We start from the raw sequence: 27968 nt of genomic DNA, 5'->3' as shown, positions 1-27968 counted from the left end.
AGAAGGAATCTTTACCATTTCATTAATAATACGTATTTTTTGTGTGTCTTTGACTTTTTAGTAACCAGAAAAAGTTTATTTCTAGTGTTAAATACATTTACAATAAGCATTTTCTATCTTGTAGTTGGCCTTAGCAGAATTATATGAAGATGAAGTTAAGTGCAGATCATCATTTCAGTCTGACAAACCCAAAGCTAAAGTATTTAAAAGCCCCAGAACACCACCTCAAAGGTAAGTGTTCTTTAAGTTCTGAAAATTTTTTATTATTCTGTTTGTAATAAGTTTAGAAATTTAGACTAGGAAAAAATAACTTCAAGTCATTTTTCACTAAAGCGTGAATCATCTCAATGTCCTAGATTTTTACATATAACAACATTGTTTCCCATAGGCAACATATTATTTCCATTTTTAAAAATCCTTTTGGTAACCCCATTTCCTTTTGATTTCAGTCAGTCATTTCTTTCCATATTTGTAAAGATCCTTGTCAATTAAAGCATTTCTTACCCTTACTACATGAGCAATCAAGTACCACAAAGAGATCAGTAGTCTCAAAAGCTTCAGGAATAACTGTTTCTTTAGTGTCCTGTCTCTGTGTCCATAATAGTCCTTGCAATATTAATCAAGGTTGTGACTATGAAGAAAGGATTTATCATCCCCAACAACAACCAATGACTAAATAATACTGACAAAGTAGGCAAACCAGGCTAGCTGAAACAACAAAACATCCTAAGATAGAAAGGAGGTACCAAACATCAGATGGTATCAAATCACCTTGACCCATTGTATCCTCTCAGCTTGTAATGAAGATAACTTAAGAAAGTAAAGGAAGAGCCTTATAAATAGCCTTGAGATCTTTGCAGACAGGATCGGAGGGAGCCATCCTTTTGGGGAAAAAGTTTCAACATCTCCACTACTACCAATAGCAATTCTATTTAACTGCTGTGAACAAATGAGTAAACCCAAAACTACTGAAATCATCAGCATCATCCTACTTCTAGCCTAACCTTTGCAAGTTATGAGTTCTATCAGTTTGCAATCTGTCTTTTATTTTCAGTATTTTGGAGAAATTTTCTTACCTGATTTCCTGAAATATGTTCTTTTCATTGCAGTGTGGTATGGAGTGAATGAGCTTCAGTTTCTTAATGTCTATGAAGGATAATTTTACTCCTTCAAAGGGTTATTGTAATGAGAGATCATATGAAAATATATAGGTCCTAGAAAAGAGATTCTGAATCTCTGATAAGGCACCAAGAGCAGTCTTCCCCAATAGACTTGATTTTGGCCCTGGTCTTATGAGTCGTAAACAGTTGTAAACAGATCATTGAGTTCCATAGGGATTCATGGTGTGAGCCAGTCAGTACCCCCAGGGCCATGCTCACCCTTTCTGCCAAATCTAGATTTTTTTTCTCTTCTACTTTGTTCTATTTCTAAGAGGATTTTGTAATTCCAGTGTGGAGAGCTTCTTGATCTAGTTGGATGGCTTCCTGATATTGGGTGACTTGTAGAGCTATGAAGCAACTTACTGAGTATTTTACTGAAAGAATTCATCTGTTTCCTTACATGCTATGGGATTTTTTGAGGCTCAGTCTAATTGACATTTCTAGTATCTCAATTCTGAGTCTTTGTCTTTGGCAATTATACTGTCTTTCTTGGAAATGTGAAATTCTGTTGAGTAGTAGCAAAGTACTAAGTTATCCTGATATAGCATATGAAATCCAAGCTTCCAGGGTGCATCTCTGAAAGCCTAGAATTAGACAATGTGAGAAAGGGAGAAGTGCTAGATTGTAATTAACTCCTATTCCTATTGAGAAAACATACCAGCTATTATAGAAGAGACAAAGCCAGATAAAAAAGTATAAATTGATTCAGTTGACAAAGGATGATGAGGGATATGCCTATAATGTAGAGTATCACTTAGTAGTAGTTGACAAAGATTTGTGAACAAGAATAAAGCAATTTGAAGACAGGTATCTTACCTCACAGAGAAGCTCTGAAAATATTTTCTTACCATCAATTCAGAAATTATAGAGTAACTACCTTTTCGATACTGAAGAAGAGGAAGAAATGTAGAAATAAATAGCTTTTATATTTAACCCTTGTCCAGGCCACTTACCATGATACTGTAATTGTGAAGTATTAAGACTGGAGAACATATAAGAAGAGTTAGAAATATAAGCCAATTAACTCTATATGAGTTTAAAAGAAATGCACAAATGAAATCTATGTCACTGTAGTCCTGTACCCAATTCTCCTTTGAACTTTCAGAGGGTAAAGAGAACCCTGTCTATCATACTTTGGCTGTAAACTGTGGAAGGAAAGCCCAGGAAATTATGTACCTTTCATTTTTCTGATCCATTAGAATTCCTCTCTAGCTATTGCATCGACACAGAGCTTTGCTTCTACGTTTAAATTGACTGTAGATTCATCTTTTGAGTTGTATGATTTCCTTGTTCTTGCATAGATGGTCTCATAGATATAAGACCCATGGATCCTCCTTTGACCATCTGTGGCATGGAAGATATGGTATCTTTCTGGCCAGTACTTGTTTAAGGAATAAAGTACTAAGGACCACACCTTTATCAATTTAAAGCATATAGATATTTCTGTGAGGACTTAATGGATACTTCTCAGACCTACTGAGACAGTATGGTCTAGGGTGACCATAAGTCAGATTCTCCTACACAATTATCTCCCCCCCCCAATATTTGGAAATATTTAGTATATAATCCTGGGAGTATAGTAGAAGTAGAAATAGAAAAGAGAGGAACCTGGATCTGCCCAACATTGATACAGTTTCTTGAACTGAGATGATTCTGTACCTCACTTTCCTACTTCTTACTTTTCCAGTTTCCTCTGGAGATCTTGTGAAGCAGGATTCCCAGGGCCCAGATAGATCTTATTAACCTCCCATTATACTGTGACCTCCATTAGGTCCTTTTAGAAGTTTGAATATTCTGTACTTTATACTAAAGATGAGATAAAGAAATCTCTGTATATGAAAATAACTATAAAACTGTTAATGGATTGTAAACCCATATTATGGGTTATAACAATTCATTAGGCTGTTGTAAAAAAAAAAAAAGACAATGTATTTAAAATATTTATTGTTTTAAAATGACTTATAAAAGGAAATGGAATATAATAATAAAAGAGATCAAAGAAACCATTTTGAGTTAGCAAGAATCTTAATATTTTGTGAAAAGATTTCTAATTACTGCTACTTAACCAGAATTTTAAAGAAGATAAAAATAATTTAAGTATCCCAGGGTAATATTTTCAAAGAGCTCTCTAGTCATTGTACCATGCTGCATGAAAAATACTTCATCTAGACTTCATTGACTTCTGGCTAGGTGATCAAGTATAAGAAATCAACAACATAAAGAAAGAAATATTGCACCAAATAGAAAAAAAAATCAATATTAGCAAAAAACAAAGAATTTAAGGATACCATCAGAAAAAAATAAAAACAGATTGTTAAAGAAGGAACACAGCAAACCAATTAGAAAAATGTTCGTTATGATAAATGCTGTGGCGTGAAAGAATTAAGTTCGAGAAATCTTAGATGCAATTTTACAACCAATTATGGCTATCAGGGTGAAAGAAATTAAAGATCTCAAAGAAGGAGCTAAGAAAAACAAACAAGATAATAGAGGATTTAAAGTACACAATATGAGAAAACCTCTCCAAAACAGCAGATTTCCTGAAAGAAGAAAACATAAATTGATTTGATATTTAAAATATGCAGAGATGGAAAGAAAATATGAAGACCAAAACAAAGATACTTTTGGAAAAATGAATGCATGATTGTAAAGGATACCACCATCCTTTTAGTCCCTTGTGCTTAGTAACCCAGGAGTCATCCTGCATTCCTCAGTATGTCTCACACACATACCGTTGATCCAATCTGTTGCTAAGGCTTGTCAACTTCACCTTTACAAAATTTCCCCAAAACTCTCCTTCTTCTCCTTCACAGAAATTCTTTTAGGACAAACTGTCAATGCCTCCCTCCTGCCTCAAGCTTTTTCCCATTCAAATCTATATCCCATTCAGCTACTAAAATGAGAGCTTGATCACTTCACTCCCCCCCCCCCCCAAATAAATCCCAGTGGCTTTCTATTTGCCTCCAGGAACAAATACAAAATTCTATGTTGGCATCATATATATATCCTATATAACCTAACTTATCAAATCTTTTTATACTTATTCCCTTGAGTTCAGTGACACTGACTTCCTCGGCTTTCTATGAACAAGAGACTCCATCTTTCAGCTCTAGGCATTTTCTCCAGGTGTCTTTCATGTTTGGAATGTTCTCCTTTCTCTACTTCGTTTCCTTAGAGTCCCAACTAAAATCCCATTTGTATAGGAAACTTTATTCCTCTCCTTTTAATTTCAGGGTCTTCCTTCAGTTTTTTTTCCTATTTACCTTCTGTATAGCTTGCTTTGTATATATTTGTTTGTATGTTGTTTTGTTTAGAGTTTAAGCTCCTTGGGAGCAAAGACTAGCATTTGCTCTTTTTTTGTATCGTCTATACTTAGTGCCTCTATGCTTAGACACTTAGTAGGCTGTAACAAATATTGATTGATTGATGGTGTCCTATAATCCAAGGAAACTAAGCCTAATAGTAAGCTATAGAAAGATAATAAAAATTACTGAGAAACAGTGTGGTCTGACTTCAGACATATAGTGTCAAAATGTCATTGACATCTGGAAAGCCCTTTACGTGTTAAGAATAATGAAGTCAAATTGCAAAAAATAATTATTGCTTTGCCAAAATCAAAGGAAAATAATTATAATACACTCTAAAAAACAAAATTCAATTCCATCTCCATATAACTTAGACTACAAATCTAAGCTTGATCATCAAAAAAGGTTTTTATTCAAGAAAAGAGGAATTTGAGTCTTCTTTGGAAACAATAAACTGAGATGAATAAAGCATTTAACAATATAAACTCATCAGACAACAACCAGAAAGAAAAACTATAAGTAAATGAATGTAGATTTCAAAATATGTAATGAAGTCAGCATTTGAGAGCTATTTTAAAATTTTTTGAAGTTTAAAGATAATTATAAAAATATACTTAGACAAACTTCAAAGGGTCAAAAGAAAAGGGAGAAGAAAGGAAGAATTTAATCTAAATTTCTTTAACTAGAAGCTAAATTTCATTATGAATCAATGTTTTGCCAGAGCTAATGTACACAGGGAATTTTGCAATTTCTACCTCCTGCCATGGTTCAGTTGATGTAATCATAGATGATGAGACATGAATGTTGTAACAAGATGTTAGCATCCAGTGATCAGTTTCATAATATCAATAATTCTATGTCAAAGGCAGATGATAAGGATAACCTGAAATTTATCAAGGCAGATATGAGTAATCTCAGTACATAGCATTGAGGTGGGGGACGTCAGTTTTTGGGCACTATATACGTAGATTAATAGGTTCACTACAGATCAAGACTGAAAAAGACAAGTAAGAATAGAACAACAGTGTAAGACTGGTGAAAAGGGGAGGAATGAAAGGACCGGAGTTCATTGTGAAGACAAAGTGAATTTGGGGGAATGAGCTAAAGGGATAGATGGAAGGGCAGGAAATTATGAATAAGAGAAAGGCATTTCAGAGTTCAGGATCTTAGAAATAACATAGTAATAGTGACATCACATTTATGGATGACAGCCTGAAGGTAACACCAACTTTGGGTAACTGAATGTTCAGAAATTATTAATCAAAGGTACCCAAATAACAAAGATGTTTAGGCAACAACATTAAAATATTGAAAGGCAAGAAGAGCATGAATCTGAACTCTTTGATAAGAGTGAGACATGAATCTGAAAAGATAAAAAGTTATAAATATATATCTCACACCTATTCATTAGAATATTGGCCTTTTCTCTTTTTTATTTAATGTGTTTTCCTTGTTCCTCAAATAAGATATGATCTTGAAATAAATTTAATGCTTAATCTATGACATTGCCTTGACATTAAAATCTGTTTTAGTGCCTGGACACTTAGTAGGCTGTAACAAATATTGATTGATTGATGATGTCCTATAATCCAAGGAAACTAAGTCTAATAGTAAATTTAATAATCTGATAATCTGAATTTTTGCTTTGGCTTCCATAACTTTGTTACATATTTTTACATGTCTACATGCACACATAGTCACCTACCTAAGCTTTAGCTCCAAATATGTAGATGAAAGCAAAAAAGTAGCTATACTGGTAAAGAATCTCAAAATTATACCTTTTCTTATGATGTTTTCTATATAAACATGTCAGTTTGTCCCCTCTGCTAGCTCCCTACCCATTTAGTAACAGAAAAGAATTTGCTATTCTTCACAGGCTTTAATAAACATCATTGTACATTACAAGATACCAAGAAAATTAATTAAATGACTTATTTTACAGCATGATTGGTTACAAATTAATATTTGATAATATGGTGGAAAGTTAGGTGTTTTCATTAAAAAGTAATTTACTTCTACTGTTAATAGTTTGTATTCATATTCCTATATTTAAAGATTATACTCAAGTGAACAAGAGTACAGTGGGCTACATATATCAGGATCCTCAAAGACAACTGGAAAAATTGTGAATGAACTTTTCAAAGAGGCAAAGGAACATGGTGCAGTTCCTCTAAATGAAAACACAAGAGCTTCAGGTGATAGTAACAAATCTAAAGTAAGTGACAAATATAATGTTTTTAACTAGACCTTAATTGAAATCTAGAAGGTTTCATGATTTTCATTTGGATTACTTCTTCTACTTTTATAATCTTTGTGCATTATAATGCAGTATTTTATACATGTTCATTTGATTATATTTACATATATTTCTTTCTTTTTTGTTCTTACAGACATTTAAAATATTTCATTTCATTCAAACTGTCTATTGTGGTTTCATAATTATTAAGATTGAGCCATGAGCATTGTGAAGAATGCTCATTATCTCAGTGCTTACATAATTTATATGCTACAAATGAAGTTTAAGTTTTAGTTTTCAGTTCACTGCTAATGATCACATTGAAATATTCTATTAAGAATTTTAAATAATTTCTTGTCAGTGTTGAAGAACAGCTAAATGTGGTCTGAAGAAGAATCTATTTAGAATTATTCAATAACCATCTTCAAGAACATAAATTATGAATATAAGGTAGATGATTTCATTACATATGTCTTGTTTTTAGCTCATAAACTATATTACCTTAAATTTGAAAAATTGCAGATACAGCTGAGCCATCACATTGAAATAAAACTATTTTTAAAAATAAGTTCAATGTCAGTTCTCCAATATAACTTGTAAAATCTATGTTAAATTGGTGCTTTTCTGTGGTATCTCAATCAAATTTGAGATATTTATTATTGTAAAACCATTACTTTTAAAGTTTTTTACAGTTAATTTAATCTAATATACTATACACATAGTAAATAAATGTTAGTGTTTACTTAATTCCCTTTTCGGTGTTTAAGATTATTTAAACTGAATCATTAACTTTTAAGTCTCTTGTTTTTTTCTCCACAGAAAAATTAACTTAATGCTTTATCACAGGTCTCTGGCCTCACATTAAGCTTTTTAAATTAATTAGACAAACAAACCTAATTACAAATAATCTTAATTCTTAAATGGTTGTGTTAATTAACATTAAAACTAAATAAAATTTGAGCTTACACATAAATTTAATTTTTTTAGTCATTTTTGGGTGGTGGATATCGATTGGGTGATTCTTCTCGAAAGAGATCAGAATATGTCTATGGAGAAAATCAGCTGCAAGATGTAAGTGAAATATTTGAAATTTATAAATTTTTAAAAATTGACTTGTAGTTACCAGTATTTTATGATTTAAAGAATAATCATGATTTTCCTATAGATGGAAGATTTTGTTTGATTGGGGGTTCTGGTTTGTTTTATCTATTTAAGAATGTTTATGGTATTTTTGAATTTTTCACAGGATCTTAGAATTTAGAATTAGAGCTAGAAGTTACTAGACCATTTTATTCCTCCCATTCATTTTTATACATGCAGAAACTTAGGCCAAGGAGGATAAGGGACTTGCTAAAAATCATACTGGGAATAATAGAAAAATTAGTATTTGGAACTTAGGTTTTTTATTATAAAGTAGTACACTTTATATTAAAACTTTTCCTAAATATATATAGAATCCCTACTACTGTTGTCTTCTTTTTAAAATTGTTCACTGTAAATTTTTTAATGATTTTTTTCCCTGAGGCAATTGGGATTAAATAACTTGTCCAGGGTCAACCGGTTAGAAATTGTTAAGTGTCTGAGGCCAAATTTGAATTAAAGCCCTCCTGCCTTAAGGGCTGATGCTCTATTCACTGGGTCACCTAGCTGCCCCCAAAGTAAAATTAATAATTAAAAATAATTTATAAGCTATATACTTTTCAAGTCTGTGTTTTGTTGGTGGGTTTTTTAAAATTATTATTGATTGATTCCAATTGTAAAGATAAAGACTTAAATAAGTATTCCATAATCTTAGGCTACCTATTGATATTGAGGTCCTTCATTATGGGGGTTTTTTAAAGATGTCATTCCTTATCTTTAATCCCAGCTGATATTAGAAGTTTAATTTTATCATGATCTGCTTTATCTCTGTAGAAAAAACTATTAAGATTCTAGATGAAACTCACAACTTTTACTGCAAAAAATATTTCAAAAATTTTGGGGGGAGGGAGAACCTAATATTTTTAAATTATATAAATAAATCATTAAAAAATGTTTAAGGAAGACCACTTACATATGTCTTGTAATATTTCCAAATAAGACCAAACCTAAGCTAATCAAATCATTTACTATAATATTTTTAAAGATAATAACCAATATTCATATAGCACTTTTTTAAAGCTTGTAAAGTCGTGTGTGTGTGTGTGTGTATGTGTGTGTGTGTGTGTATGTGTATGAGATTTAATCCTCATAACAACTCTGAAATAAATGCTGCAGTTATGATGCTCATATAACAACTGAGAAAATGAACCAAAAAGTTTAAATGAATTGCATATAACAAAGTCAGCTTGAGAACTTAAACTTAGAACTTCTGATATACTCTACAAGTACTCTGCGAATTGTGTTCTAAGGCTTTCAAAGTCACTTCATACTCTAAATCTATTATGCTTAAATATATATATATGTAATTTTCTCAATTTCATGTTTGTGACAACATACTGGTTGCTTTCATTTATTATAAATACTGTTGTAGTAGAATGTTAGCTTGCCTTATAGCTTTTCAACAGTTTGCATTTTCTTACAATGAAGCTAGTAGGAAATAATGTATTATGTATTAAAATTTGTTTGTCCAAGGATCTTGGCTATGAGAAGAGATAATATTGTTTCTGCAGTATTCCACCATTTATCAAAATGGTTTTGAAATTTGATAGCAGGAATTCTAAATGTTGCAAAATCCAAATATCATAGGAAAATAATCCTATAAAATGGCATCTTAGAGGGCCATTGGTTAGTTCTTAGACTGAATCATGAGCTTAAGTTTAAACTGGACTTGAGATGGTTGGACATAACGGATGATGTTTTTAAAATATAATGATCTCCGTTAACTATAAGTTATCTGATCAACTTAATTTAATCCTTTAAAGAATTTTAAGATTCTTTTATGATTCCTAAAGAAAATAGTCATAGTTTAATGTTCCAGTTAAGGAAGAATGTTAAGTACAATTTAAAAGTGGAACAAAGTTTAAATTTCTATGCAAATTTTAATATTATACTCTATCAAGGTAACTAAATGAATTGTGTAAATAATGAGTTTGCCTTCTGATTTTCTCCAATTTTGGTGCTAAGAAGCAAAAGAAAAATGTAAAAATTAGAATAAAAAGAAGACAATCAGGGGGAATAAAAAACTTGAGTCTAGAATCTTAATTATGTCGCTGTCATGCTAATTCATGGTAATGCAGAAGTTCTTAGTTTTTAATTGCCCATTATCACTGTTACAGGATGTTTCTCCAACTAGAACTTCTTGTACCATTGAAAGCCTCCCTTTAAAAAAATCCCTGTTCTATGCTATATATCTCCAAAGACCTCAGAGGCTTCATGTTAGGGTGATGGGAACGAAGTTTCATCATGTGACTAATGACTGCAAAAATTACTTTTTGCAGTCCCTTTCCAATATTATCATTTAGGAACTTTAAAAGGTAATAATTTGAAGAAGATGAAATATAATTTACATAATTAATATTTTTGTACTGCCTAGTTCCTAGAGATGTAAGGGAATAATTTATAAATTATTTTTAAAATGTCTCTACATCATCTGCTTCATTAGTTTAAATTGGCTCTGAATAATAAAAAGTTGAATGTTTACTCTTGATTGCTTAATTACATTAAGTAATTGACTTGAAACCAGGTGATGAAAAATACTTAAAGGAACTAAGTTTGTTTAGCCTAGCTAGTAAAGACTTCAGTGGGTTCTAACATCTACTTCAAATATTGTAGTTAGTAAGTTAGTATAGTGCATAGAAGATCTGTTTGAATGTTACCTTAGACATATATTAACTGTGTGACTCTAGGCAAGTCATTTAATTTTTATGCCTCACTATTTCATCTGCAAATGAGATAATTATGGCCCCTACCTTTTATAATGAGGACCAAATGAAATGGCATATGTAAAGCACTTTGCAATACCTTATAATGCTATATCAATACTACTGTTATTAAAGGAACTATCCAGAAAAAGGATTAAACATTTTATATAGCTGCAAGGGATAAGACTAAGGCTAATTAATAGGTAAAAAACACAGAGAGGCAGAAGTAAAAAGAACTTACTAATAAGGCTATCCATAAATAGAGTTGGTTTTCTTGTAAGGTGATGAACATCCCATCATTGAATCATAGATCTAGAGCTGGAAAGGACCCCAGAGGTATTAAAGATGTCTAGTACCTTTATTTTATTTATTTTTAAAAATAGGTTTTTATTTACAAATTATATGTATGGGTAGTTTTACAGTATTGACAATTGCCAAACCCTTTGTTCCAATTTTTCCCCCCACCCCCTCCCCTAGATGGCAGGATGACCAGTAGATGTTAAATATATTAAAGTATAAATTACATACACAGTAAGTATACATGACCAAACTGTTACTTTGCTGTAGTACCTTTATTTTAGAGATTAGTGATTTGCCCAAGGGAACAATACATTTCATAAATTTTATACTTGCTTACTATTTAACATCCTCTCCTCTGTCACTCCCCCAGTTCTCACTCTAAAGTTGGAACCTAAGAGTATATCTGCTCTCCTCAGGTTCTAGGGATAATTATATGGGTTTGTACTTCTCAACCTATATTTCTTTTACCTCCACTAATATGCTTCCTTCTAACAAATAATCAGCTTAACTAGCTTTTAAGAAAGGTATTTACCAAAACGACATAGTAAGAACACTTGGAATAGAACATTTCCCTTCCAGTCCCCATCTTACTCTTCCACAAATATATACTGCATCCATGGAAAGAGTAGAATCAAACTTGAGTACAATGGCAGTAAAGCACATGAAGTGAGGAATACTTGTGACAGAAGGGTAAATCACAACTCCTGGTACTGCTGGTAACCTTTCTTCCTTCGTAGAATCCACATACATTTCTTCCTGAATGTAGATCTCTGATGGGCAGGTTATTCATATGGACCCCGAGGATCAGCTCCTTTCTTGGGTATATAACCAGTACTTTTCTCTGTTGTAAGAAGTTGTGTTTCCTACAACAGTTGCATTCCTTGAGTAACTTTTCTATACACCCGTGTGACTTTATTGTTGCTCTTTATTCTTAATTCAGACATTTCCCCTGTCACCAGCTACTGCCAATACTGGGATTCCACAACTACCACATCAAAATTTTATCAGAATATTCATACCTTTCGCAGTTGCCTGGACATTTCTAATCCTGAGCTGCTTGTTCACTGAAATTCAAAAAGGAATGAGTACAAAGCAGGGTATTAATGTGCTTGTGGTTGCCACAATCATATGAAAGAAAGAAGCTAACTATCCCTTGCCCTCCTCCATCTAATTCTTGGGAAGTAGCTCAGTCATAGCCATGAAGGAAAAAATAGTGCAGAGAGGCAAGTTGCTCCTATTGTATATCTATTGAATTCTGGCTCACAACTGATTTGGGAACTTTTTGACATCTTCCATTGCAAATTCTTGAGTCATCTGTTCTTTTTAGCTCAGTAGCCAATTTTGGGACTTTTCATCATCTCATAGTATAAGTCTTTCAGTCACAAATGACCAAAAAGCAGGCACCCAAAGTTTCATGTAGTAAACTAGACCAAAGCAGAGACTTTCTATGCATGCTCTGTGGGCCAGACTATCCATATTATATGTTCCATCTTTCAAGTATATATGTTAGAGTGCCTTCTGTTGTTTCCTTAATGATTATTTCATCCTTCAAAAAGCTAAAGAACAAGCATCAATCTTTCTTGTATCTGTTTAACCAAGAGGAAAGAACTGGTTGCTTAGATAGAAATGGTAAGACCTTTGAGGAGAAATTGGCCACTTTGTCTTAAAATTTGTGACAGAAAAAGAAAGGAAAATTAGAAATGGTTCGATATGCACCCTATATTTTGGAGAGCATATTTTAAAGATTTCAAAAAAGAAAGGATAGATGCAATCCTTTGACCTAATGCACTACAAGGGAATTTTGCCTAGGAGGGATGACAAACTCTGAAGAATGAAATCCTTCAGACTTAAAAAGAAACAATTCTACCGAGCAAGAAATAGAGGAATTGTCTAAGGAGACCAATGTTGCTCTTAATTCAATTTCTATTCAGTGCCCTATTTAAATTAGATTTTAAATAATTCAAATATTTGATCACACTTACAAAGAAGTTCCCTCCAACAAAGCATATTGCTGCCCACATATGCCTTTCCTCTTGTGCAAGTCTTGTCCATGCTTTCACATAAAATTTGCAACTGGCGGTCTACCCAGTGTTCAAACCAACTTCCTTAACAGTCTCTTGACAGTATGAGGACAACAGTAAGGCATTTCTGCTGACCATCTGCTATCCCTTGCTCTTGCCATGTAACCAGACCATCTTCTCTTCTTATCAATCCTTTGATGGTGTCTTTTACTTTTGCTTTCTTCAAATTCTTTACTGGTTAAGTGTGGTACCTTCTTCACATCACACAAGCTTCTCCATTGCTCTTATTGAAGCATTCATTTGTTAAATCATTGAATAACATCATGTTCCATGTCTTATTCCCATATAGCAGTACTAGGTAGAATGCAGATGTTAAAAGGTGGCCCTTTGCTTACATGCAAACTTTGAGGTCAGTAAAGGAACTTTGCAAATTTTCTGAATATCATCCAAGTTATTTTCCTCCTATTTAATTTGGAACCAAACTCATCATGCAACTATGTTGTCTATTCCAGATAATAGATGTTGATGAACAAACTTTACAAGTTGTTTGTTCAGATATGTTTATATCCTGGCCAATAGACATTCTTCATCGGGCTGATTTTACCTATGTGCATAGTAAAGACAAATTCTCTTAAGTGATTATAGATCTCTTCCAGGAAGTCCTGCAATGTTTTGGGGCTTGATGTAATCAGCACAGTGTCAGTCTGCAGACAGAAGCATATGGAGGATCTCAACATCCCTAAGAAATCTCTCTTTGACCTGGATTCTGCACTAAATCTCTTTTCTTCACAGTAGTGAATACTTTTGGTGAGCATCTTCCTATTTTATGCCTCGCCTGATGTATATTCTCAAGGGACTATTGAAGAGGTTTATTTCTTTTGTTAAGTCTTCCAAAGAGTCTTGAGTGATTTTGATGAATGGAGGGGAAACAATCTGTTATAAAATTCAAGGAAGCATTTTGTTCTGCTAATTCAAATGTTTTTTAATAATCAGCATTCAGTAAGCACAGGAATCCATATATGATTTATTGTTGAATATTACTTGCATAAACCTGTTTGTTCCCTGCTAATATCCATAATAAAAATACTCCCAATTGTGTGTAAATGACTCTCGTAAGGATTTTGTTTAGATAAGACATTAGGGATATAATTTAACAGTTACTGATATTCTCTCAGTTGTCTTTTTTAGTATGAATAAAATCTAGAAAATTTTCCTTCCTTTTAACTTTTTCTGCTTTTAGGACCTTCATTGTCCTCATAATTACATCTCCTTCAGCATGGATCTCCCCTCTAACATTTGATATATTCCAGTTGCTTTCCTCATCTTTATTCTCTATAATGCTATTTCTATTTCCTTTAAAAGAATATCTGGGTCTGTATTAGAATCCAAATATGGTGGTTTCTTTGTTCTTGATGATTAAAATTTAATTTATTTCTAAAGATCTTCCCCCTTTTTCTTCTGCTTATAGTTTTTCTATTTTCATTTCTTTAATGCACTTGAAGTAATTTTGATTAATTGGATATCTTGCTAATTTTCATTAAACTGGTTCTTACCCTATACTGTATTTCTTGCTTTATGAAATAGTGCTGCTCATAATTGTCCATCATACTCTGTGAGAGTTTACAAATTAGTTTTTATTCTTCCTTAGTGTTGTCTTAGAGAAGGCTGATAGCCATCATCATCATTGCTTTGGCAAGTAAGGTTGTTGTGGCTGACTAATGTGCTTTGTGTACTCTTTCTGATCTCTTTTGTGGAAGTTTCTTTTCAGAATTAATCTAGACCTCCATCCTTACAAATCTGTTTGGTAAACTGCAGTTATTTTCATGTTGGCCTTTTTACAAATATTTATCATTTTTGCTACAATAAGTGGATGGTAAATTTCTTGTGTTTCTTGTTATCTTGATATATATGGTAAAATCCTCTCCATCAACTCCTTTCTTTTCATCTTCAGCAAGTTTAGCAATAAACCATTCCTCCATTTTGCTATACCTTCCTCCTTTCTTTTATTTTTCATTCATAACAAGAATATCTAGATTGATTTCATTGGATTTTTTCAGCAATATGTTCTCATTTGGTCATTTGACAGGCATCTCACAATTTAGAATACCAAAAGGCATATGAAAGTTTGTTGACTTATTGAAAACTGATTTTTTTCGCACCCTTCAATACCTTTTACCTCTCTTCCACCATCACTAAAAATGTAGAAGCAGACTGCAGAAAACTAAAAGCCACTTTTTTCTTTGTTTCATTGCTTCCTGAACCAAACAGATTCATCACCAGGTGGCCTGCTTACTTCTATTATGACTTTCATTAGTTAATTAGACTGACACTTGGAAAATAGACTCATTCTAGTACCAAACCTATATGCTAAGCCTTTCTACCATAATAGAGTCTGCATATGCTCTCTACTTGTCTACCCCTAAGAACATCAGAATAAAACTTTGTGTTGGTGGACTTACAAATGTTCTTGTACAAAAGCTAGAACAAAACACAAGAAATAATTTCATTCAACAAACAATAAATTTCTACTCTGTGACAGCCCCTATTCTAGGTACTATGGATACAAATACCAAAAATTAAACAATCCTTATACTCAAGGAATATACCTTCTAATGGAAAAAAGATCAAATACATATGTAAGTATAGAGAGAATAAAGATGTATTAATTAAGGAGTGAGGGCACTTGTGATTGGGGAATCAGAAAAGACTGTATGTAGAATGTGATACATGAGCATAAATGTGTGTCATGATAGTGTAATAATAATGTTCAGAGTGCTAAAAGCTCAAAATGAGTTGATGGAGAAAATGACAAATAACAAAAAGGATTATTGATATTTTTTTTCTTTTGGGGGCTAGAGTATGTTTTGGTTTGGGTGCTTCATTTTGGGAGTGTTTTTTAAAAAAATTTTAAATAGAAAAAGGATCTAGTTCACTCAAGTTTGAAAGAATAATATATCTAGAGATTTTGAAACAGGCTGAATGAACAGGTAATATGGTATTATATAAGGAATTCTTTTTCAAGTTTATATTTTGCTAGGTTGGATACTAAGGTCCCTGCCAACTCTGATATACTGGAAAATTATGAATTTGAAAGTATGTATATATTTCAGTACAGATTAGAATAAAGCACAGTACCAAAAAAAGTATCACTTATTTGAGGAAGTGCATATTTTAATAAAATTTACCTTTATAAGATATCCAAGTTATTGATTATAAAAAATGAAATTAATGTTAACTTTCTGAGTAATATGTATAGTTTATTACATAGTTTTGCTTCTAAAGACATTATCCAGGACTCTATGACTCACAAATAATTTTGGCAAAGTATATCCATCCTGCAATCTAAATATATAATCTGTCAAGAAAAAGAATTGTTTCTAATATGTTTTGTCTCTTGGCACTGACATAAATATTAGTGCATCCTAAAAATTAATGACTCAGTTTGTTGTTAAGTAAGTTTATATTTGAAATATAGATAGTTATTTGATCAAAATGTATTGTTTTTACAATAAATTTCATTGATTTGTTTTTGCTCAATAGGTGCAAATTTTGCTCAAACTTTGGAGCAATGGCTTCAGTTTAGATGATGGAGAATTAAGATCTTACACTGATCCAACAAATGCCCAATTCCTGGAGTCTGTTAAAAGAGGGTAAGCTATATGTTAGTGATATTCTGTCTTTTATTCAGTATTGAAAAAATGGGGATTTTTTTTTCAGTTAAACCATTATGATTCAGTACTTTACTTAAGAGTTTTCACGAAGTGGCTACTGAAATATCAAGCTTTTGGTATACAAGGAAAAATCATTATATGTTTCTTCCTAATCAAGAGATTACTTCCTAAATATATAGTTTATTTTATGCTTTAATTTATCTACTGTAAAGTTGCCAATGTTTTAAATGCTTATATGCTATAGGAACCATGGCAGAGTTAATGTAAATAACTTTGGGAAGTAGAAGGGACAATTGTTGCCATTTCCTGAAAATTCACAAGAAAATTGTTTCATAAAAAATACTTTGTTTCTAAGTGAGAGATTTGTTTCTTTTATACCAAATCTGTTTAATCTTGATGATTTAATACTATTCACTAAATGATTAGTATGTAGCTTCCCCTCCACTAAGCCACTGTCCTGCTTACTGTTGACAGGGTGACTCTCAGTGCATGTATGCCTGAAATTCAGCAACTTATGTTAGAAATCTATTAAGTGGCATTTACTACTGGCAGAAGATTTCAAAAGGTTAGTGCGAGAAGAGGATATAATGTTAGATATTTTCAGTTTTTAAAAATGTAATCAAATTATACTCAGATACTCTGTAGTTAGGGATTTGTAAAGAGGTTATTTTCAAGCCCTTGTCAAATATGAATTGATAATAATGTAATTTGTGTTGTACCATATTTTTTTCATTGTTTTATTTTATTTTTGGTTTTAAATTTTCTCTCACTTCCCTACAACCTCCTTCCATCCATTGAGAAGGTAAGAAATATAAAACCCATTGCATATTTGTATAAAACACATTTTCACATTAGTCATTTTCTGAGAAAAAGAGAAATTATGCTTCAATCATCAGTTTTCCTTACAAAGGTGAAAAAACATTTTTCAGTTTCTTTTGGAATCATGTTGAGTCATCGTGTTGATAATAATTACTAAGTCTTTTACAGTTTATTTTATTTATAAAATTGATGTTACTGTGTAGATCTGGTTCTGCTCACTTCACTTTGTATTAGTTCATTTGTCTTCCCATATTTTTTCTGAAATCATGACTATCAACATTTTTTACAGTACAATAGTAATCTGTTAGACTACATCAATCATTCTACAATTGATGATCATCTCCTCAGTGTCTAATTTTTTACCACCATGAAAAAAACTGATATGAATATGAATTGATATGAAAAAGGACAAATGGGTCCATTTGCTCATTCTTTCATCTTTTAGGGTTATAAGCCCAGTAGCAGTATTGCTGGATCTGAAGTTATCAGCAGTTTCTTAGCATTTGGGGCATAGTTCCAAACTGCTTTCTGGAATACTTGGAATTAAAGCTTCACCAGCAATGTATTAGCGTGCTTATTTTGTTATCCTCTCCCAGCATTTGTCATTTTCCTTTTCTGTAATTTTTGCAAATCTGATGGATGTGACATGGTACCTCAGAGTTGTTTTAATTTGCATGTCCATGTTATCTCTAGATTAAATACAAAAACCTTGTTTTGGCTTTTACAACCCTTCATAACTTGGAGCTCTCCTACTTTTTCAGTCTTCTCACATCTTACCCGTCCCCATGTACTCTGTGATCCAGGGATATTGGTCTCCTTACTATATCTTAGACAGGATATTCCATCTTTGAATTCTGAGTATTTCCCATCCCTGTAATTCTCTGCTTCTTGGTTTCCCTGGTTTCCTTCAAGTCTCAGTGGAAGACCTAACTTCTGCAAGAAGCCTTTCTCCAGACCTCCTTGATATTAGTGCCTTTCCTTTGAAATTGTCTCCCAGTTTATTTTTGTATATATCTTTTTTGTACATAGTTATTTGCATGTTGTTTCCCTCATTAGATGGTGAGTTCCTTGAGAGCAGTAACTGGTTTTTTGTTTGTTTTTACTCTGTATCCTCATTGTTTAGCACGCCAGGCATATATTGAGTGTTCTTAATAAAAATTTGTTGACTAAAAGTCTCTCCCCTCAAGAAGCTTATATTTTAGTGGAAGGTGAATTTTTTTGGACAGAAAAGTCAGAAGATAAGAATCACAGGGTAATTTATTGACAAACCTTTCAGGATTGTAGTATAGATTTGATTTTTGCATTCAAAACTGCTTATACAAAAGATAAATGTGGGTATGAAATTGATAAGAGAGATAGCTAAGAAGTAGCATGGTGGGTTTGAATCAAACAACTTAAAATTATGTTTTAAATGCTTATAAATCAGAAGTCCAGGGTACTAGGAGTAAAAAACTCACTTAGATTAACAACTCCCCACTTTTCCTAGTTTAACTTTTATTACTCAAGATTATTACCTTTAATCTTTCCCTGGCCCCATAGTAGGAGAAAGCTTGCCAGAATCCTACCACAGCTGTTTTAAAATATAAATATTATTTTAAACAAATATTAATAAACTATTTCCATTAACAGAAAAGGTTTTCTGTTTGGTAGCTTCTCAAATTTAATTTTACTTATTTATGTATTAAAAGAGCTTTAATTAAAGTTTTGTTCTTTCATAGTAATAATTGGATAATCTAGAAAAAAGGAGAAAATAACTCCTAGATCCATTAAATTTATGTTCAATAAACTGATGAGAAATATAGATTTGGTTTTAAAAATTAACATTGCTAGCAATAAACTTATTTATACCTATAAAATATAGAAAGATATGGAAAATAACTTTTCTTTTTATATTTTATCTAATCTAGATTTGTAAAAAAAACAATTCCGGTACCTGTAGAACCATTGATTACAAATATTCCTGGAAATTCATTTCTTGTTCCTTATAGAATGGATAGTTTTCTTTAGGATAATAGAAATTAAACTAGAAAGGACTTTACAAACCAGTTAGTATAACACTCTTTGAGGCTTTTATTAAAGTATAAATCTGACCTTGTCACCTAATTCTTCTATCTTTTATATAGTAAACACCAATTGTCTCCCTATTACCTCCTGGGGCAAACTTAAAATCTTTTTTTATTTTTAAAATCCTTCCCAGACTGAATCTGTTTCTAACTTCCCAATCTTTTTAAATTTTACTCTTCATATATTCTTTTTTTTTTTTTTCTGAGTCAATTGGGGTTTAGTGACTTGCCCAGTTAGGAAGTGTCTGAGGTAAGATTTGAACTCAGGTCCTCCTGATTTTAGAGTTGGTGCTCTATCCACTGTGCCACCTAGCTGTCCCTCTTCATATAATATTCTTATGATCAAGCAACTCTTAGTTTCTTGCTCTTTATCACAAACTCCATCTTCCAACTCTGCACCTTTTTACTGGTTATCCCCCATGGCTGTAATGTTCTCTCTTCTTCATTCTACCTCCTGACTTCCCAGGTTCTTTTTAGGTTCAGCTCCAATCCCACCTTCTACAAGAGGCCTTTTGGGTTTCCTTTGTTTCACCACTTCCAACTAGAGATTTCCCATTGAGATTATCTTCCACTTACTCTTTATCTGATGTGTATAGTTTTTGGTTTTTTGTTTGTTTGTTTATTTTTGCACATTGACTTCCTCATTACAATTTCAGTTCATTAGAAGGAAATATACAATATGCTTGTGCTTTTCTTTAGTAAAGCGCTTAATAGATCTTTGATGACTGACTGACTGACTATCACTGTTTGAAATCCCTGGCGATCAATGATTTTGTCCATTGTTATATGCAAGATTTGAACTTAAATTCTTAGAATTCAGAATCATTATTCAAACAACCACTGTATCTTGCTGATTCCAGTGAAGAGAGAGACCAAAGGAAAATAATGAAACCGAGGCCTAATTAACATAGTAATCAATATAAAAAGAAATCTCCATAAATTTTCCTAGGCACAAGTTTACAATTCCTGGAAGAGTTGAAGTAAAAGTTTTTTAAAAGAATTAAAATGTTTTTATCAATTCAATAAGAGTGCTTACTGGAAGAAAAAAAAATGGAAAAGAAACAAGAGCTATGGAACAAAGAATTGAAAAAAGAATTCCGAATTTGGCACGGGAGATTATTTTAGATTATTTTATCACAAAGACCTTATCCCATTTACAAACTCCCTGAAAATTAGAGTGGACCAAATAGAAGTCAGTGACTATGAAACAACAAGAAATATTATGACAAAGTCAAAATGACTGGGGTAGGAAACAAAAATGTAAGATATCTCATGGCAGATACAACTGACCTACAAAACAGAAAAAGGAGGAAAAAATTGAAAAATCATTGAACTACTTGAAAACCATATCCAAAAAAAGAGTTTTAGGAAGTCTTAAAAAAAAAAACTGACAAGATCTCTTAGAACCATAGACAAAGTGAAAATAGAAGGACTCCCACTGATCATTTCCTAGTAGATACCCCAAAATGAAAATTCATGGGAACATAATAACCAATATCCAGAACTTTCAGGTCAAATTAGAAAATATTACAAGCAGCCAGAAAGAAATATCATATATGATTTAGCAGCTAACACTATAAAAGAATGAAAAAGCTGTAGAATAACAGGTGAAGCCAAGAATAGCTTATACATCAAAACCAAGTATAATCCCAGAGGGGGGAAATGAATCTTTAATGAAATAGAGGTCTTCCAAGCATTTCTGGTGAAAAGACTAGAAATGTATAAAAACTCTGAAGTTCAAACACAAAAATCAAGGAGGAACATAAAAAATAAACATCAACGGACAATTTCAAGGGACTAAACAATGTTAAACTATATAAATTCAAATATGGGGAGATGCTAGATGTGTTCTTTTAGAACTCTATCTTCATCAATGATCTTAGAGAGTCTAATAATAAGGGCTGGGAATCTGTTAACATCTTCATAATCAAGAGATGAATGGAAAAAGAGGGAAAAGAATATATTGGATTTTGCAGGGAAATAAATGTTAAAGAAAATGTAATGAGAAAAAAAAATTAAAAATCATTTTATTACCTGAAGCCATAGTCTCCCTCCCTTCAAAGTTTTAAGAAATTTTAAAAAGAAAACTACTAAGATATCTTAGAACCATAAACAAAATAGAAATAACAGGATTCTCACTGGTCACTTCCTAGTGGATACCCCAAAATGAAAATTCTGGAAACATTATAACCAATATTGGGAATTTCCAGGTCAAATTAAAAAATATTACAAGCAGACAGAAAGTTCACATGTGAATTAGCACCTTCCACTATAAAAGAATAAAAAGTTTAAAATAGCAGGCAAAGAAAATTCTTATAGTTACACAGGAAACATTTACAAAGAAAAAGGAAAGGTTGGGAAGAGCACTTGACATCTTCAGACCAAATTGTTCATTAAAGGGAAGAATACACACACATGCACACATATATTATATAAAAATACATTTTATTCATCAGAAAAAAAAAAGGAAAGAGAAAAAAAGAATGAGAATCCTAGAATAAGGCTAAATGAAGGAAAATATTAGTCCTAAGTAAAACAGATTCTACCAGTGGATATGCAAAAATATCTGTAACTCCTCTGAGATGGCAAAGAATGGAATCTGACAGGGTATCCACCAGTGGGGAATGACCAAACAAGTAATAGTATTCAAATGTGATGGAAGATTATTGTATTCTAAGCACTGATAAAGAAGACAGTTTCAGAGAAACTTGGGAATACCTATATAAATTGATACAAAGTGAAGGGACAAAAACCAGAAATACAGTTCTAATACAGTGACAACCAACATGGTAAAGACAATCAACTCTGAAAGAATTAGGAACCTAGTATAAAGACAAACCATAATTTCAGAAGATTAATGATAAAACACACTATTCATTTCCTAATAGAAATCTAAAGGATTCAGAGTACAGAGACTTTTTTACCTTTTTACTATGGCAAATGTGGAAATTTAGTTTGCTTGACTGTACTTATTTGTAACAGAAGTTTTGTTTTTCTTCCATTCTGAATTGGAAAGGAAAATGGTGGGAGTGAGGGTTGTTATTTGGTTTGTTCGATCATTTCAGTCATATCTGAGTCTTCATGGCTCCATTTGGGGTTTTCTTGGCAAAGATACCGGAGTAGTTTGCCATTTTCTTCTCCAGCTCATTTCACAGATGAGGAAACTAAGGAAAATGGGATTAAGTGACTTGCGCAGGGTCTTACAATTAGTAAGCATCTGTGATCACATTTGAATTCAGGAAGACTCCTCTTCTTGACTCCAGGTCCAACAGAAATTCTAGCCACTGTACCACCTGGCTGCCCAAATTGAGGGAAGAAAGAATACACACACACACACACACACACACACACACACACACACACACACACACTTATACATACAGGCATGAATATATGTGTGTACATATATATATATACACAAACTTACATACTTACATAATTTTTTTTTTTAAAGAGTACAAATTGGAGGGATTGGTCTGAGAAAATATGGAAGAGACAATTCTCTTAGGAAGGAAGGAAATGGATATATTTGAAGAAAATATTGTGAAATTTTGAAATTGTATACTTTTCTAAAATTAACTTTCATTAATATTTTAGAATTCTTTTTAAAACTGTCTCTCGGGGTAGCTAGGTGGCTCAGTGGGTAGAACACCAGCCCTGAAATCAGGAGAACCTGAGTTCAAATCTGGTCTCAGACATTTACCACTTCCTGGCTGTGTGACTCTGTGCAAATCATTTAACCCCAATTACCTCAGCACAAAACAAATAAATAAATAAAATAAAACTGTCCCTCACTTTCTAGTGATACTTCCCTCTCCACCTTCCCTTTTATCATTGTATACAGTTAGGCAGAATAAATCAAGACTAACATGCATCACATTCCACATCTACAGATGGTCATCTTTTTTTTTTTTTTCGAGAAGTCATGAATCATTCTTTTCCTTCATTTTTAAGGCATTTATTTAAAACTTAAATGCAGAGTAAGAAAAAGAACTAGAAAAAGAAAAAAAGACAGAAAAGGGAAAAAAATATTGTCTTGTACCCAGAAGAAAATCAGGAAATTTCAAAATATGTAACAATTTTCATTTCAAGAAAGCATACATACATCTAAAACAATATTAATATGGCTCAATTTCTCTGATTGAGTCTTTTTAAAGTTTGACTTTGTCTGAAATCAATGCTTACTATACCTATTTTCTAACAAATTCTACTCCTGGTCATTGTGCATTATTCCTTTTGAAATCAAGATTTGGAAGCTGCATTGATTAGAATTATGATGATTTTCTGTGTTAATTTTTCTTTTCTCTTGTCATTGACCTCGATGGCCTATGTGCCAGCGATAGTGATAGGTTAGATGGTATGTACAGTTTAGTGGCTTCTAGCATATTTACACTTTTTTTTCAAAATGGTTGAATAACTCTTTAATTGTACCCACAGTAAATTAAAGAACCTGCATTCCACAGTTCCTCCAACATTTAACATTTTCGTGGTTTTTTTTTTTTTTTTAACTTTTGATAGTGTAATGGTATAAGTTGAAATCTCAGAGTTGTCTAAGTTTGCATTTAACTTATTCTTAGTGATTTGGAGCATTCTTCCTGATGATTGTTGATAGTGTGTTTCTTTATAATCCTGTGGTCACTTTAAGTTTTGGAAAATTGTTCATGTTCTTATATATCTGTTTCAGTTCCCTATATGTCTTGGATATTTAGTTTTCATCAAAAATGCTTGCTTTGAAGACCTTTTATTCTATCTGAAATGCTTTTTTTTCATGTAAAGCCCTTTACTTTGGATCACTTTTTATATTACTTCTATGTATACCATATTTGATTAAGAATTATTTTCCTGGAGTGGAACCAAGATGACAGAGAGTAAATAGGTCTTTGAGCTTTTTCCTGGCTTCCCTCAAATCAACAGCACATCAAGCTTCTGAATGGGTTTTGGGATAACCAAACCTACAAATATTTGGAATGTAAAAAATTTCCAGCCGAAGATATTTTGGAAGCATTTCAGGAAAGGTTTGTCTCAATCAGGCAGGGGGTGGATTGCAGCCCAGTGCAGATGTAGTATAACTAGTCATAGAGATTGAGATACAGGGCAGAGAGACCTCTGCAAGCAGAGAGAGTCTAGTGAGAGGCTCTTAGTCAAAATAGCATTTGCTACTCTAAGCTGGTTCAGAAGCTAATGGATCAGCAGACTAGCTATGAGACCTCCAACACAACTACAAAAGGCAAATAGTGAGCTCCTGCAGCTCAGTATAAGTGGAACTTAGCCACACTTACCCAGTAGAGATGGAATCTGGTAGTGGCACCAGGGCAGCTATGTAGCTGCTGTCTTCTGTAGAGGAAGTTGAGACAGTATCCCCTTTGCTCTCAGAGCAGATCTCAACCTTTAAAAATGAGCAAAAAAGCACAAAGAGCTCTGACCATAGACAGCTTTTATGGAGACAGGGAAGAACAGACTTTAAATCCTGGGGCACTAAAAGCAAAATGTCTCCAGATGAACCCTCAAACGATGATATAAGTTGGTCTTTATCTGAAAAGGTTCTTTTGGAAGAATTCAAAAAGAATCTTAAATGAGAAGAAAAATGGGGAAAGCTTTTGAAAAGGAAACAGAAATTGTCTGAAGAAAATCACTCTTTAAATAATTTTGGTGAAATGGAAAAAGGAAACAACTTCCTGAAAAGCAAATTTTGTGAAATGGGGAAAAAATTTAATGAACAAGGCAACTGATTTAAAAGTTCTGCTGGTCAAATGCAAAAGGAGATTTAAAAAGCTATCTGAAGGAAGTAATTCACTAAAAATTAGAACAGAACAAATGGAAGTGAATAACTCAATGAGACATCAAGAATCAATCAAACAAAATCAAAAAAATTAAAAATAGAAGAAAATGTAAAATACTTTATCAGAAGAATTATCTTCCTAAGTGTAGCCATACAGAATATTTCCTTCCATTCTCTTATAAAAACTTTGAGGGGCAATATTTCATTTCAGGTCCATTTTGAGCATATCGTGCTTTATGGTGTAAAAGGTGCTGATTTAAACTTAATAACTGCTGAAAAGGCTTTCCAGTTTTCCTGGCAGTTGTTGTTGAGTAGGGAGGCCTTATCTCAGTAGTTTGTTTTTAGGTCTATCAAACATTTGGGGTATTATGTAAGGAAAGAATATGCTCAGAAAATCCCAAGAATATATAAGGGTAGCAATAGGGAGGCTGAAAGGGAGAGTAAAACTTTTAGAATAGCTGATGTTGAAAACATGAAACAGTTAATTAAAGTTAAAGTAGCTAAATTTAAATTTTACCCTAGATAGAAAAGTAAATAAAGCCAGAAAAAGAATGGAGCAGAGGAATTGAGTAAAAGACAGAGTGGAGAGAAGTCAAGGGACTAGACATCTCAGTGAGGGTAAATGATAGGTTGAGAAAGTTAATAAATAAAAAAGTTCAATTCCGTTTAAGACTTTTAAGCATTGTTTTTGAGACTGAATACTTTGTTTAGTTTCAACTTTCATCAATAGATCTCAAACATTAGAAATATTCCTTTCCCACAAATTATCAGGAACTTTTTGATCTGAATTTGTACTTTAATCAACCTTGAAGGTATCTGCTAACTACACTGTTCTTATATTTAAACCTTATTCATTTCTGTTTGATGTTTTATAAATATATTAATAATCTCTTTGCTAATGCTGTCAATGAAACATAAGGTAAGTTTAGTTAAGAGTCTTTAGAAAGAAATACAGCTTGAGGATCCAAAGTTTTTGAACTGACGTAAATGGAGTGCCACATTAACTCCCTATTTAAATTCACCTTTAACTTTTAGAACTTCTTTTTCAAGTAAAAATGCTTGTGAACAAGCTACAAGAGAGCCTTAATATTTTTCTAATCCCTAATCCATCCTGCCATTAACTAGTGATAGTCAATAAACCACTTAGTTGCTACCAGGGATCAAGACTGAAGAGTTGTTCTTCAGCCTTTTGGATATAGTGGCTCACCAGGAGCAGTAGTGGCCTGGGACAGAACCAGGGATTGGAAGCAGGTCAATGCTAGTCTTCAGCTAGTCAGCTACTAAGTGAATAGCAAGTGTGATGCCTTTCTCACTGCAATAAGAATTGACACTGAGAGAGGAATGGTGAGAAACAGAAAAAACATAGATTGGCATAATATTATGTGTAAATCTAAGTGACCTCATGTAAACTATGTGAGTTGTTCTTATATCACAAAATAGTTTTTTTTTTTCAAATCAATCAGAATTTTACCATAATTTTTTATCAATAAAAATTCAAATGTAACTTGTTCAGCGTTCTGCTAAAAATTAAAGGTAGCTTCTAGAATGATCTAATGAACCAGTATAGTTTTAGGAAATGAATATTATCAATCTGTAATTTCCTTATGGAAAATTTATACTTTATGCTACTGTATTAATTTTTTTATCTCATCACTCCATTTAGTTATAATAACCATTAAATTCCCGCCCCCCCCTTCCCAGTGAAATTCCTCTGGAGCTTCAGCGACTGGTCCATGGTGGACAAGTGAATTTGGATATGGAAGATCACCAGGAACAAGAATACATAAAACCTAGGTTGCGATTCAAGGCTTTTAGTGGAGAAGGGCAAAAACTTGGAAGGTAAAACATGAAAAAAGACAATTCTTTATAGACAGACAGATAGATAGATGTGTATGGCACAGGGGATGGATGTGTATGTATGGCATAGGGTTGGGAGGGAAATAAAGATGAAAAATAAAAATATCAATGATGAGACATTGTTCTTGAATTATGAAAGCCATTCCATGAAAATTATGTTTGAAAATCTAGGAAGAGAGTGAAAAACAGCAAAATCAGAAGTTGTGTTGTGTATAACAATTTCCTTGGGGGGAGGAGGATTGAGAATCATCAGTTTTCCTACATTAATTGGGGGGAGGGGGATTGAATTCTCTCTTCTGAAATGTTAGTGTTTTATTTAATTATATTTTTGCTTAAAATTTTAGCTTCTTGCAAATTTTGGTTCAGAAATCGTTTTACTTTCTGTTTTCTCCTAGTCTTACACCTGAAATAGTCAGTACGCCTTCTTCCCCCGAAGAGGAGGAAAAGTCAATAGTAAATGCAGTTGTTCTTGTTGATGATTCAGTGCCAATAACAAAAATTCAAATCAGGTTAGCAGATGGAAGCCGCTTGATACAAAGATTCAACCATACACATAGGTAAGCTAATATAGTACTGTCTAAACTATCAGATAAAATACGTATATATTATTCTGATTTAAAATTGTACAAAATAATAAATGACTTTAATAGTATAGAAACATAAATGGTTTGTATGCTACCTTTGAAATAAATATTCATTGAAAAAATGAAAAATAAAAGTGCCTTTAAGTGTGTAAGAAACAAATGTTTTCACACATGATAAGTAGTTTTCTACATCTTAGTACATAGACAAAAATAAAGCGAGAAAGAGTGCAGTTTCCCCATAGATTCTAAAACATGAGAGCTAGAATATATAAAGGCATTATTGATGAATTGAATGTTTAGAAATTATAAATATATGAATCATTATTTAATA

The 27968-nt window shown here is 32.5% G+C and overlaps 1 protein-coding gene across 2 annotated transcripts in view; it reads left to right on the top strand.

Moving 5' to 3' along the window:
• UBXN2B (UBX domain protein 2B) overlaps positions 1–27968 on the top strand; it is a 36778-nt gene that overhangs the window by 6534 nt on the left and 2276 nt on the right. Inside the window, exons 2-7 of one of the 2 annotated variants that reach the window (XM_051970163.1) lie at positions 125–231; positions 6521–6680; positions 7689–7772; positions 16405–16514; positions 26898–27035; positions 27449–27610. In XM_051970163.1, coding sequence (XP_051826123.1) covers positions 125–231; positions 6521–6680; positions 7689–7772; positions 16405–16514; positions 26898–27035; positions 27449–27610 — 761 coding nt within the window. Of the gene's footprint in view, positions 1–124; positions 232–6520; positions 6681–7688; positions 7773–16404; positions 16515–17009; positions 17101–26897; positions 27036–27448; positions 27611–27968 lie in introns of those variants that run through there. The other variant, XM_051970164.1, reaches the window with a different exon arrangement.

The sequence above is a fragment of the Antechinus flavipes genome, chromosome 1 (assembly GCF_016432865.1).
Source record: "Antechinus flavipes isolate AdamAnt ecotype Samford, QLD, Australia chromosome 1, AdamAnt_v2, whole genome shotgun sequence".
In the NCBI taxonomy this organism is placed as follows: Eukaryota; Metazoa; Chordata; class Mammalia; order Dasyuromorphia; family Dasyuridae; genus Antechinus; species Antechinus flavipes.
This window is presented reverse-complemented; position numbering and strand designations above follow the sequence as displayed.